The 14627-nt window shown below is 41.9% G+C and overlaps 1 protein-coding gene across 9 annotated transcripts in view; it reads left to right on the forward strand.

Moving 5' to 3' along the window:
- DUSP22 (dual specificity phosphatase 22) overlaps window positions 1–5305 on the forward strand; it is a 43130-nt gene extending 37825 nt beyond the window's left edge. For all 9 annotated transcript variants that reach the window (XM_014872374.2, XM_088170064.1, XM_088170033.1 and 6 more), the window contains one exon: window positions 1469–5305. In XM_014872374.2, the coding sequence (XP_014727860.1) occupies window positions 1469–1654 (186 nt within the window). In that variant the 3' untranslated portion in view covers window positions 1655–5305. The remainder of the gene's footprint in view (window positions 1–1468) is intronic.
- The last annotated feature ends 9322 nt before the right edge of the window (window positions 5306–14627 follow it).

The raw sequence follows: 14627 nt of genomic DNA on the forward strand, positions 1-14627 counted from the left end.
AGGGCGTGAACTTTTTTCAGATTTCAGCACCATTTGGTGTTTTGCTGTGCCACTAAAGGGTGGTGGTATCCTGTTGGCTTTCTGGAATATCGTCCTCTAGATCTTGGTCTTACAGGATGAGGTTTAGTCACTAAGGTCACAACATAGTTTGCACCTGTTCCAAACTTCCACGTGGTAGCTTGAGGACTTCTTTAAGGAATGGGAGGAAGTATCTATGCTGAGGTCTTGTCTCCCAGTGCCCTAGTAAATTATCTTTATGGATCAAGTTGTTCACGAACCCTAAACAGAACAAAGCTATGAAGCTTGAGGTTTGGAAAATTAATATTATCCCCACTAAGTCATGACAGTTGAAGTCTGTGTTTACTAGCTGCTTCTGCAGGTAAGCTCAACAAAACTGTCAGGAATTGGACAGTTCCTCAGCTGGAATTGTCCTCAGCTGGACTCAAATTCTCCAACAGGCAAAGAAGTGTCAGAGTTAAGTGGATAGAAAAAGTGAACACGTGAAATTTCCAATCTTTCCTATGAGACAGCATTATCTGTTGGCAGGTCCAAATCAAGGAAAAGGACTGAGGGATTTATATAATATGTACTTACAGAGCTTGTTGGCATAGAGGTCCCTTGTGGTAAAAAAAGGTGAGTTAAAAATGAGATTTCATGACAAAAGAATTCTTTTGTATTATCAAATATAAAGATACTGCCTCAATCTCTGAAAGCACCTGAAAATTTTCACCTGAGCTGAAAATTGCTGCAAGCTGAGGAAATGGCCAGGGAAAAGGTCCCAGTATTGTTGCCCTGCCATTGCTTGATTCTTTCCTCATCATTTAGATCTGGTTACTCTCCAAGCAGGATGCAGAGCTGGACTGACCATCAGCTGGGCCTGGTACATCTGTTACCATCTATCATATTCAGTCATTTGTATCAGTAACATATGGGGTCCTATTCTATAGCTTGTAAAACTCATGGACTGTTTCTTCCTAGAAGACATCTATTAGGATATCCACACTACAATTTTTACTACTGGTGTTTGTGGGCTCAAAAAAAAACCTGTTAGTGGTTCACTTTCTGATCTTCAACCTTTTTGCAGCCTGTTGTGATTTGGGCAAGTTGGCTGATCATACTGGCTTCCATGCTAATTCCTCTTACTGTTTGTGTATGCAGCAGGACAGGGAGATCTTAAGTCCAGGATGTCCCAGCAGATGTTCCTTACTCTGTATTACTCCAGTCAGCCAAGCTGTTCCAATGTGTCATTTCAGGAGGTGTTCGGTGTCTCAGTGATTTCAAATAAGTGTTCCTGTGCTGTGCATTCTGTGATGCTGTTGAAGGACATGCAAATTTGGACTGCTTTTCTTTAAACTGCATATGATCATAAAGGTTATTTAAATTCTTTAGAACAGGAAGAAGAATTACTTCTCCATCAATTTCAGGTTACTGTTTCATCATTTTGTATATGTGTTTTCAATTTCTGCAGTTCAGGCAGTGGCTGAAAGAAGAATATGGGGAAAACTCTTCTCAGGATCTGCAAGAAGCCAAAAATCTTCTGAGCAAATACAAAGAGCAGGCAGAGTTGCATCAAACTACTGGAGGAAGGCAGTGGAATAACAACTTCTCATCTGTGCCATCACTCTCATACAGCAACTACACAACTGAGACCTAATCACAAGAGGTCTTTTTTTTTCTTTCTACTTTTGCAAAACATCTTGCCATGTTTTCCATCCCATCTTCAAGACTTTCAGCAGTGAACCATGCAAACTGTTGATTTCTAGAAAGCTTCTTGATGACATTATGTGTGTGTGTGTATGAGTGTGTTTCACACAGTTTCGTAATTTGGGCAGGATCAAGCTCTGTTTATGCCCAGAGACAGGATCCAGTTACTGTGGCCAAGGCAGTTTGTCTCCAGCCACAGCTATATCCCCTTCTGCCCACATTGCCTGGCATTTGCTGTGAGGTTAGCTCAACTCCTCTTGTTGTAGGCTAGCAAAGGGCTTGGAGAGATGAAGTCTGGTGATTCAAGCTGTGGCAGTTTGGTATCTCTGCACTTAGTGTGGCAAAGGTGTTACTGCACCTGAAGAAGGGAGCTCAAGTCTGTGTCTCTGCTGCTCCTGTTCACAGTCCACAGGCGAGTAATAGCGTGGAGGTGGGTGTTAACTTGAATGCTAGGCTGAAAGCTGGAGCAGATGAGACAGGGGCCCAAGTACCTTTCCCCCAGCAGTGGCATCTAGGAGAGAAGTGGGACAGACAGCTCTGAGTAATAACACCTTCAACCGCCACAGTTGTCTGTGCTTCAGTGCCCATGAGACTGAGCTGTCGGCAAAGCTGCCACAGACCAAGAGCACCCAGGCTGTTACCACAGCTCAGCTGATGTGCAGTGATTTAAGCCGTGGTCCCTTGACTGTGCATCTGGTCTCCCAACATAAGCTTTTCTGGAGAGTAGTTTATCGTGTCTCCAGAGCCGCTGAACTTCATTCCCCAGGGAACACGTGCCTGTTCAGCACACGCCCCTGCGCACACGATAACGCGTCTCCAAAGAGTGGGCTCGGTGTGAGTGCGAGCACCTGTTTCTTTGCTTGTGCTGTGGTTTGCTCTTTGACTTCAGCTACCTCAAAAATGCTGTTCTTGTCATTGTGGTTGTAAATGCAACCTTGAGAATTGCCTTGTGTAATCTTAATCTAACACTGAGTGAAGTAAGTGGGTGCGTGTGTGTGCGAGAGTGTGCGTGTGCATGTATATTTCACAAATGTCTGTACTTGAGAAGTTTATTGTTTTCTTTTAAAATTCCCCATATTTCTCATTGGTTTAAAGACCGAGTTGTTGGAATTCAACTTTCCTGCCACTTAAACACCACTATATATTTTGCTGTGATCAGATTTATAGGAATGCATTTGTACAATGTATTTTAAACTAGGTTGAAACTAGGGGCCATACTCCGCTCTTGGTAATGTTGTGTGTTTCTGGAATGGAGCCATTGCCTGACTCAAGCAGCTTGTGAGACTGTAACTTCAAACACGTCAGCAGGGATGCTGGGCAGTGTATTGATTTCTGTTGGTGTAATGTGGGGTGGCCCTGATGCCAAGATCATGATTTCTTGTCTTTGACTTGGAGGATGGAAGGCCCACCTTTCTTGAAGATTCTAGAAAATAAAAAATACCACCCAAACAGTCAAGATAGAAAACTAAAACCAAACCTTTCATTTGTTCTAGTGTGGTGCATATCATGCTAAAAACTGAGCACCGAGTGAGAAGCAATCGGCATACTAAATAGACTGTTGTATCTCTTTCAATTTCTTTGGTATTCTGGCCTCCCATTCCTTCACAAGATTCCTCTATTTGTGATTTCCTGCTTGCAGGTGGCAGTGAGTTCTTTGGATGGGAGCAAGGCTTTTGGGTGAAGTAAACTCTGGCTGTTAAATATCTGTTATTACATACCTTAAAAAAATATGTTATGGCTTATGAAATACGGGTTGTGCATATCAATAATTGCCTAAAAGGAATAAAGGGAATGGGGTGGAACTGACCTATCCATTAAGGTGAAACCTTCATCAGGGTTCTCATTGCACTAAGTGCTTTAAGTGTACTGAGCATGATGAGAGCAGGATAATCATATCTTTGTTACAGTAAGGGATGTTGCTGGATTTGGGAAGAGTGCTGGAACTGACCTTGTTTTCAAGCTTGCAGCTAAATGAATCACTGCCTGTTTGGTATATCCAGCAGTTGCTCTATGATTGCCTGGTAAGAGAGGTACTTAGCTGTTCCTGAAGATGTTGATCTGCAAATAATCGTCTGCTTAACATTTCCAGCCCAGCAGTGTCCATGTTGGCAGTCCCTTCTGTGCTCTGAGGGTAGATGTGATAATTGGAAAATGTTTTCCTCGGTAACAGGGTCTGACACACATTTGAGATGTGGGTCCATTTGTTCAACCCTCTACTCATAAAAGGCTACGTAGGGCAGCATCAGCCCATCCCCAAAGGGAAGCTTTGTCAGAAGTACAGCTTTGTCAGAAGTATTTTGCCTATGGTCTTAGAGGTATCCAACCAGTCCATCCTGTAGCTGGCTGCCAACACTGTGTATCCTATAATACTCCTGGCACTCTTGTCCTTTCAGTAATAATGCTGTGGGTGCTGGTAAGTTGGCTGTTTTTTTACTGTTCTGACACATACAAGGCAGAATGGGAGATATCTGTTAATTTTCATGTGTCTAAGATTAGTCTGCACTGTTTTTGGGGTTTTTTTTAATAGTTTGATTATCTCCAAAGAGTCAGTCCCCTGAACAGGATTTTTTTTGGAACTGAGTTTAGCTTAAGGGCCATATAGCCACATCAGTGTGTGTTATGCTGCAGCTCCAAAGCAGATACAGGGTAAGCTGGGAAGACGGAGGGAATGCCATATTGTCAGTGAGTGGAAGTGCTTCTCTCCTTTTGGAAGGCAGAAGGGATATTTTCTGCAGTCTCTGCCTTCAACATCTTGTGTAGTGGTCTGTGTGTACTGCATACTGCAGGTAAGAGCAGTATAAGAGCAACAGCAGTCCAAGGGAACTTGAATCTGGTTTGTCCATGTAGAGAGCAGAATGATGGTTTACTCCCTAATTACCACGGGTGCAGAAGAGAGAGCTACAGTTCTCACCTTTAGCCTTTTAGAGAGGGAGAGGAGCTAACACAGACTGAGAATGTGACATGATTTGTCTTCCAACCAGCCTTTCAGTGGCAATTTGTAGGACTTTCCAGCTATCTGGAACGTGACTAGACCCAATTCACCTCTTAGTAATTGACCTTTGTAGTGTAAATGATGCATTCAGTTATTTTGTTTCTGTAATTCAAAACACTGTCCTCATTTTGATGTTCACTGGAAAATGTATAAAGTTTATAACACCTTATTGGATATCCAGATTTGAAATGTATAATCAAATTTTTTTGGGCTAAACTTGATATCCATGTGTGATTATAAGCAAATGTCTAGTGTTATAGAATGTAGGTAATGGGTAAATGCATTAATAGTATTTATTACTGTTTTTTAACCTGGAAAAAGTTGCTTCCTTACATTTTGTGGTTGAGTGGGAAGATATGGCAAATCATATCTGTTTTTTAAAAGGGATAATAACTTTGGTTGCTATAATGGCCACCACCTATAAAGATGTCAGTGAAAAATTATAGCAATTATTCCACTAGTTTAAAAACTCTAAATCTGGTAAGCTTCTTGATTCTCTGTCTTCCTCTTCCTGGGCATCTTAGTGAAGCCTTGATTGCTTTTTCCAAATGTTTGTATTTAATACGTTCTACGATTTTTTTATAAATAAAATTAAATGTTAACACCTGATCTGGTTTTGTATTTCTTCAAATGAGTAATAGCGTCCAGACAGCTTCTACTTGATGTTTGTATCCCTGCAGGTACAGTAAGAGTACAAGACTAACTCATTTTGGTGTTTAGATTACTTTTTTCTCCTGCACACAGACTCCTTGAAATTTCCCCTCTCTTCACCGAGTACTTCCAGGTAAGTTCAAGAATCTTCAGCACAAGCACCTCTTGATAGTCTCCCAAGAGGATCTTGCATGTTGCTGTCTTGTTTATTGTTGCTGGCCCATTATTTTGAAATACTTTCTTTTCCATAGCACACTGATTTAGGGCTTAATCAGCTGTAAAACTTACCTGGTTTTCAGACTGCCAGTGCTCAAGGCTCTCAGCAGTGATCTGTCAGAGGAAGCTGATGTAAGTGGCAGATGATTCTCAGGGGAAAACATTAAAAAACTTACAGTGTAAGGGAGGAAATGCCCCGTTCAAATTCCCACAGGTAACTCACTGAATTTCTGGTTTGACTCTACCTCTGCTAAGAGAGTATTTCTGGCATTGGATGATTGGGGAAAAAAAAACTCCAAACCTAAACCAAAAAGCCCACCAACCTGAAAGTATAATCAGTCAGATTACAGCCAGATCTCATGGCCACTTCAATCATTGCTGAAGGCTGAACTGTTTTTGCAGTGGGACTCCCTTATCATGAAGGCAGAATTAGATGCTCAGGCACAGTGAGTTTTGAGTCTTCTCTTTTTTCCCTCTCCTTCCTCTCCCAGCAGCACTTGTTGTTTTATATACTATTGGAAATGTGTGGATGGTGATTCCTAAGGAATCTTGGGCATTCAACTAATCAGTAATATCCTCCACTAGAATAAAGTAGATGTGTCTGTAGATAGCTCTGAAAGTGTTATATGCAGCTTGTTCAAATACATTTCATAATTCATAATACATTATTAATCTTCAGTGCAAATGGGATGGCTTGAATTTTATTAATGTGTGTTTCAGTCCTCTTCATGTCTTTCTATGAAGAGACTTTAAATTCAATACAGCCTGCTATGTGGCACTTGAATTAGTGATTACCTTCTTTCTCTCATCTGTTATCCATAGCAATGTCTTAGATATATGTGCTACGACAGTGATGAGGCAGAAAACATGCTTAAAGTATAGTCCCTTCTGATCTAGAGGAAACCTCATAAGTTTCAGAGAGGGCTTCTCCTCTGCCTAAAGGAAAGCAGCATTTTCCAAATGAAAAATGCTTTACTGCTTCATGTTAGTTTTGACCGCTTAGTACTTCTCAAGGGTAATTTTTAACCAAATGGCATGCAAAAATTGTGCTGGAACCGTGGTGCTGTATTGCTGTTCCTGACCGTGGATCTTTTTACCTCCAGTGTTACATGGAACTGTTGTTCCATGAATTCTGGAAAGTGGCAGTTTTGATCTGATTCCTGGAGTCCTATCCCACCATGCAGTTGGCTGAGGGAAGTACAGGGCAAACTTGCATGTCCTTAGATGTGCTTATAACCTGATAAGGAGTTTTGGCTTTGCAAGTAAATTATGAGAGTCCTTCCTTCTCCTCAAGAAGATTGCACTGGCAGAGAGAAAATGATGATGGTCTGTAGAAAATACTAGCATGAGGAAGATGATGTTGCACTGTGCAGTGTTTCTGTAGATTCCTCACAAGGCACATGACAGAAACAGCTAATTTCACACTTCGTTCCCAGCAGAGCTTTAAATGTGGGTCTTATTTTCCATGTGGCTCAGCTCCTGCGCTTAACTATTTCGCTGCTACATTTAGCTGTTCTGTCCAATATTGTTATTCTGCCCTTGGCCAAGGAACAAATTCTTCTTTATATATTTGAATGTGTGCTTTGCTCTAGTGAATTATGCCAACTGCAGTTTACCAAAACCAAATAGCTTGTGAGTAGCAAGGTGACTTCCTGTAGTTTTCCATGTAGTTTCTAGTGTAAATATTAGGAGTGGGCATTAATGAAGTGTCAGCAAGAGATGTCTTTTGCCACTGAGCAGCTACATAGCTCAGTTCTGAGACTGAGCTGTTGTAGGAGACTTGGTTCAGCTCATGTGAGCCAAACACATCTGCAGTGAACTGGGACTAAAACTCATTTGCAAGCAGCCTCAAAAAGTGGGATTTTCAGCCAGACCTGAGCCCAGTTTCCATTTTAGATGAGACAATTATGAATGTGCAGGTTTGTATCTTCCATTATTTATTGAACTATGAATAGAAAGATCAGAACCAAGACATCGAAGCTACTTGAAGTGTGAAGTGTTCTTAGGTTGTTTGCTTGACTGGTCATTATTCATACAGGCAAAGCAGTGTTAGACCTGGGAAGAGGCATTGAGAAATGGACCCTTTGAAAGTCTGAGTTCTGATTTTCCTTTCTCCCTTCTTTCTCTGGAAGCAAGTGAGTTTTTATTTCATTTGTCAGCAGATAATACAGCGAATGGGATGTTTGTTGTAATTTATTGCATTTCTTCCTCTCCTCCCATCCTTTTACCTATGTTTTCTGTGTGTGGATTTGTTTGGGGTTTTTTGTTTTGTTTTGTTTTTTTAAATAACTAGTATTTATCCCAGACCTCTTGAGTCAGGGTAAGTGCCAGTGTGTGGCTTGCAAACTATCTGTTTCCTGTAAGTATGTATTTATATTAATAAATGCTCTTGTTATATGGCTGCTGATTTAATTAATTGTATTAACCAATACACTTTGTCTGTGTATCTGTCCTGTTATGGTTGGGGTGGTTTTCTCCAAAGCTTGATGTGCCTTCTGTTGGATGTTGTCATCTTCTGTGGCCTTCTGGCTCTTGTACAGCACTGAATACTTTGGATAAGTAACACTGATCCATGACAGTGTTGAGCCTGTCATTGAAAACATTAAAAAGGGACATTTTATTTCTGATTTGTATTCCAAAAAGCAATGTTCACTGGTGGACTGGCATCCTGTGCAAGTTACTTCTGGTTGCAAAAATTTTACTTGATTCTCTCCTTTCTATTTTAAGGCAAGATGAGACTTTGCTAAAAGTTTCTAAGTAGGGAAAATGCTGTCCTGTGTTTAGAGGAAGTATACACTGAAGGTGTCAGAATTATGGCTGTGTATGCGTATGTATGTATGTATGCGTGCTCTGTATTTTTCCAAGGATTACATTCTAGAAGTCTTTGCAAGTTAAGTCTTCAGCATGGGACTTTCCCAGCAAAACAGCTTATGAAATCCCTCAATGTTTCCAAAGAAGGAAGGAAAAGAGAAAAACAAAAAATGTGTATTTTTGCACATATTTTTTGGGGGCTGTGCAAGCGTACCTCTGTCATTTCTTAGCTGGGTAAAGCTATATGAAGTTAACCATCAGTAATAGGTCTGGATGATGAATGGGAAAAAGTATAACCACCAGTGGATATTAATGTAATATAGTAATTCATTGGAAATGCACTCTAGACTCTGCTGTCACTGAAAGAGTCTTATATACTTTACAATATTTTCTTTTCTTTTGGAGTTGACTTTCATTTCCCTGGGTTGGTCACCATACATCAATGTTTCCCTTGGGTGATCTCACGTATTTCTAGCTGGGCTTCTCTCTCTTAGAATTATACCCCCCTGATAATGCACAAATTGCATAAATGGCATCAAAAGGGTTGCAAGAGCACCAGTGTTGCAGCAAGACAGGCTACGAGTTTCCATAGTCCTTTTTGAAACAAAGGACTTGCTTTGACTTGCCAAGAAGGCATACTGAATCAGTCACCTTTGTCCAATCCATAAAATGCTGGACTGAGCAGCATTTGGGATTCTTTTACCAAATCTACCATTTGCTGTGTGATTATGCAAATTATTTCAGTCTGGTTTGCTTCATTTTCCCAGTAAAATGGGGAAGCAGCTACAATTCTCTCTGGTACAGCTTTGAGATGCCCCTGATGAAAAGCACTGCATCAGTGTTGGCTGTGTATTGTCAAATGAGGCATCTGCCCTCCATCTCGGGATGTTAAAATGTGTTTGTATGAGAGAGATCTGAAGCAGGGCAAGGAGCTGTGTCAACACCTTCATCCCACCTGCATATGAAGGTGCACAGGATGGTAGCTGGATGTAGATGGGAGAAAATTCGAGATCTTACTCCCCCAGGAGCCGTTTTCTGTATTTCAACACGAACAATGAAGTGCAGCTATCATAATTTCTATATGAGAAAAAAACGGAGTGAAAAGAAAGAGGCCCAGAGCAATTCTGGTTGTGACTGTCATAGATGAAATGAATCCCTCTGGTGCATTGGTTGGACATAAAATCACAGGTAAAAGTTAAATGATTGGGATATGTAATGTGCTTGTGATTTCAAGAATGATGAAGGGAGTGGCAGGCTGCAGGCAGAGGAGGAATAGCACATGGCAAAAAATTAAAGCATTGGAATAGCTAAGGGTAACGTGTTTAGAGCTCCTGATGCATATGCTGATACATTCCATGTACTCCAGGAAAAAGTCTGAAGACTAAAAGAAAAAGGGATTCTCCACAGCACTTTGGATATTTGGCTATGGTGATAGGAAAAAAGTGTTGTCCTGATTTTCTTGTTCTGGAAAGAAAGTGCATATGGTGAATATATCTAATAAAGGCTGTTTTGGCAGATGAGAATTGGAGGAAGAACAAAATCAGTGTCTCCCTGGCCAAGCTGCTGCTGCTACTTTTGGACTGCTTCTTGGAAGACATGAATTTGATTCATTTCCAAAGACAGCTTGGAAACTCCAGGCAGCAGAGGAAGGGACTCCCCCTTGACTTATCTGTTTTTATCTGAATGCATTGCACTCTAAAATGCCATCAGTGCCACCTCTCAGGTAATTTCTGAGGGAAGGTCAGTGTGTGGGGACTCAGATTGAGTGATCAGGGAGCCTCACTGGCTTGAAACAGATTGAACTTCATGCAGGGTTGATGAACTTGCAGTGCCTGCTGTGGGCACCTCAGTTAAAAAAAGAAAACCTTAAATTTCCAACCAAAGTAGATGCAAACTGTGTATTGGAGAAGCCCCTGTCTTTCTACTGATGGCCAAAGCCTCCCTATCCTCTCCAGGGTTGCCTCAAGCACTAAGCTGGGTAATTAGGATCTTATTAGTCCCTCCATGCTTTCCTCCCTCCCTTCAAGACTGAATGGAAGTGGTTGCTGGACCCTGTGCTGATCACTTGTTCAAGAAAGCTGAAAAGTTTAATCCATTTTTAATTGGAAGCATGCATATTAGAGTGATTAGAAACTAATAGATTATTTACCTAGCTGAAAATAACTTGTGTGGGGACCAGGCTGTGGAACTAGCAGAGGCAAGAGTAGGGAAGAGCATGGTTTGGTGGGTGCTCTGAGAGTGATTTGCCAGATCTGATGGGAAACAATAAAGGGGAGGAAGAGACAGTAATCGGTGAATCAATCCACACAGCTCGTTTAAAAATACCTCCTTTTTTGTGGCTTTGGTTACAAGAACGCTTTGTGGGCTGTAGAAAAAAGGCATTAGTAGCTGTTTTAAACCAGCCGTATTCTAATTTAATATTTCATTAAGTACTGTGAACCTCTGTGAGCAAGAGAATTTCCACCTGTGTGCTTGTTGGGGGAGAGGGAGGGCAGATGGGCTGTGGATATTTTAAACAAGAGGTTGCAATTAAAGCAAGAAGGAGCCTTCTGTAAGTAGTGCTAGGCTGCAGCTAGGTACTTTTTTTGAGAAGGGATGGAATGACACATTAGAAACCCCATTTCAATAGAAGATGCCAAGATGATGCCTGAAGGAAATACTTGACAATGGAGTTGTGTGAAATGGCCGTATTCTCCTGGGAGATGGTAATAAATAGGGTTGTGTCTCCATCACCTAGAGTGGAACCTGCACAGTGAGGAGGGTTGCCAGCTGTGCATCCCAGCTGGTTCTGTGCTTTGACACGGCATGCCCTGGCTTCCCAGAGGGCTGATGAGCTGGGACAGGCCCACGCCGTGGTTTGCTGGTGAATTGCATGAGCCATACCCCGGGGAGCTGATTGTGCACTGGTGACACTGAGCTGGTTCCGTATGGGAGAGGATTAGCCTGACCATCTGCAGGGGAAGCTTTAAACATTTGAGTGCAACCCTAAGATAAGCCTTTAATGCACATTTTCAGAAGTCAACTATGCTTTTGGCAGTTTTGCTTTTTGGCCATCCTTCAAAGGAAGGTGATCAATATTCGTGGTCTGTCACATGTTGTTGCAGCTTTATGGAAGAGCAGCTTCACATTTCATGGATGGCTTTATTCAGGCTCTGCAGGTACACAGTCATTCCTGGAGTGGAGTCATAGCAGTCACAAAAAGGAAGACCTCTGCTATGATATATCTTCCCTTCCACCTGTCAGTAATACCTAGATGTGGGAAGAGACTATTAAAATCCCCTCTAGAGGAACATTATTTATTTATTTCGACAAGATTACTGATGGAGTATAGTCCAAAGCTAAGGTTTCAAAAGGTCTTCCAGCAGGGTGGTGTATCCTGACATCTGATAGCAGCAACAATGAACAAGAGAGTAGTTTGAGTGATGCAGGTATCTGCTGCAATCATCTTTAAACGTAACACATAACATCTAGTAGAAGAGAAAAGCTCATAGGCGTTGTAGGACTTTGGGTTGTCATCAAATTTCTCTTTTCCCTACGGTTTTCTAGAGCTTTGCATCAGTGACTCTCAGTTTGTGTCACTGTTGGTGTGTTGGGCAGCCATGGTGCACTCTTGTCAAGCCCCTGGAGGTGAGCAGTCATAACAGATAAGCTGATCTTAAGGGAGTTTGTAGTGCTCGAGCTTAGTGAAGGTAAAGAGAAAAGCATAATGACGTTTTTAGTGGAAAACCAAGTCAGGCTTTGATTTTGGTCTGTTGGTTTCCTGCTGCTTTATCACAAGGGAAAAGCTCTACAAAGCAAATAGTGGCACTTGAGGGAGCTAGAAGGAAAAATTGGAGGAATTTCAGGAACTGTGTAAGTTTCCTGAGAAAGACACAGTGAGGTAGAGTAAAGGTTTTGCTCTGGAATTACTGAGAGGGCAGAAAAGATGGCTAATATTGTGTGTAATCAGAAAGGTGAAAGGAAAAGGACACTTTCTTGGAGAATTACATTGGCTATTGTATCTTTTTGTGCACCAAAACCCCCCAGAACCCAATAATGAAACCATGACAAAACTGATGGTTCTAGTTCAGAGTGAATACATAAACTAGCTGCCAGTGAGCTGCACTTGACAGGCCAATGGTTAGAGCACCATTCCAATATTGTGGAGCAGGAATATGAGGAAGGAGCATGAATGCATCAGTAGAGAATATTGGGCCCAATGCTATTCAATATCCTCCTAAGTGATCTGAATGATGAGATCAAGGATATCCTGATGAAATTTGGCAATGATGTCAAACATAGAGGGGAAGAGGATGCTTTGGAAGGGAGAGCTACCCTGCTGGATAGATTGAAAGAGCAAGAGAACAAGAACCTTATGAAGGACAAGTGTAATATCCTGTACCTTGGAAAACATAATCCAGAACTGTATCACAGATTGAGATCTACCCAGACCTGGGTTTGGTCCTGGTGGACAAACAGCTTGAGAAAAGAAGGCTCAGAGAGGACTTTATCACCATGTCCCAGTATTTATAGTGTGGCTACAAAGAAGTTGGAGACTCCCTTTTAAGAGAAGTCATGTGGAAAAGATGAGGGGTAATGGGTAAAGTTACTCTTGGGGAGATTATTATTGGTCACAAGAGGGAAATGTTTCACAATGAGAAGAATCAAGCATTGGAATAATCTCCCCAGGAAAGTGGTGGATTCCCCAGTGTTGGATGCTTTCAAAAATCAGCTGGACAGGGTGCTGGGCCATCTTGTCTAGACCATGCTTTTGCAAGAAAGGTTGTACCAGATGAGACTTGAGGTCCCTTCCAGCCTGGTACTCTGTGATTCCATGGTAAGACTTGCAGACTTAGGCTACATGAGCCCATGCTGACTTCTGATGTTCTCCTGAGTAGCTCCACTTGGTACTGATATTTTATATTTTAAACTCCTGCCCATGCAGAGAGATGAAAGGAACCAACAACCTCTTTGCTCTGAAATGTGAGCTATGTAAATTTATAGACCGAGAGTTGCTAAAAGGATCCTATTTGATCTCTGGTGAGTGTCAAAATTATGAGAACTTGATTAAGTGAACCTTTGAGGGAAGAGGGAAGAATTGGTCCCAAGCAGAGCCCTTTTAATATGGATTCCCAAATGAGCCCTGGACAGCAATAATGATGTTCTTGAGAACCCTGTCAAACACTTTTTTTTTTTAAATGAGGACAGCCTGTCCTGCTGTTTCTCCAACACTGTATGGTATGTTCCTCATTTGCCTTATGAAAAATAAACACCAGTCTTGGAACTTTCCCAGAATCTGCATGACAGGACTTTATCTGACTGCCTGATATGGAAGCACACACCTATCCCAGACATGGGATGACTGGACTACCTAGGCACTGGTCTCTGTCATACATTACACATTAAATGGATATTGATCTAGGCTGGAGTTTAGATGGATTGGGAATAACATCACTGAAGCTGTGTCCTGGGACTGCTGTCAGTCATATGGTGCTGTCAGTGCTGTGGTGACTTGGAAGTAACTGTGGCAGTAAAGCATTCACCCCAGAGACGCCTCAGAAACCCAATACATCTGCCATTTTATGGGGAGCATTTACTGTTACTCAAGAAGCTTTACTGTGTCAGCAGGGAGTTTTGTTTGCATCCCCTTAAACACTGCTGTCTGTCCTTTTAAAAAAGTCTTTTAAAAAGTCATTGCCCTGCAGCTGTGGAGGGAAACCTCATAATTCACAGCTACTGGGGCAGTGTAGCAGCAGGCAGCCCCTTGCATTGGCAGGACTGGGACTGTCTGTCCCTGTGCAACAGGCATCTCCTGGCCTGGACACTGTGTTCCCAATGAACAAAAAGGGGGAACTCCTCCCCAGTTCAGTGGCAGCAGGATCTGACTTTTGGTGCTTTGAGTAGCAGTTTAAGGCTGCCAAATGGTCATTTCTTTCTTTTTAAAATTTTTTCCCCCTTTCTCAAGTCAGCCAGCTGCAGCACCAGTGTGGGGGAAAGGCCCATGTAGCAATAGAGAGATGTAACAGGATTTTGCCTTACATAGAGATGCAATGGGATTTCACATATCACCAATAAATTCTCCCATCCGCAAGGACTAAATGAAAGAAAAGGGTTAGAAGATGTTTAAAACAATGTAGCACGTTTGACAATATGCTTCTTACAACAACCAATGGTGAATTGTGGCCTTCTGGACAGCAAGAGCTGGGGACCACTGCAAGAGGATTTTGAAGGCCTTTTTAAGGCTGCTAGGTCTGAATATCCAGGGTGAACTGTC

This window comes from Sturnus vulgaris, chromosome 1 (assembly GCF_052056855.1).
Source record: "Sturnus vulgaris isolate bStuVul1 chromosome 1, bStuVul1.hap1, whole genome shotgun sequence".
Classification (NCBI taxonomy): Eukaryota; Metazoa; Chordata; class Aves; order Passeriformes; family Sturnidae; genus Sturnus; species Sturnus vulgaris.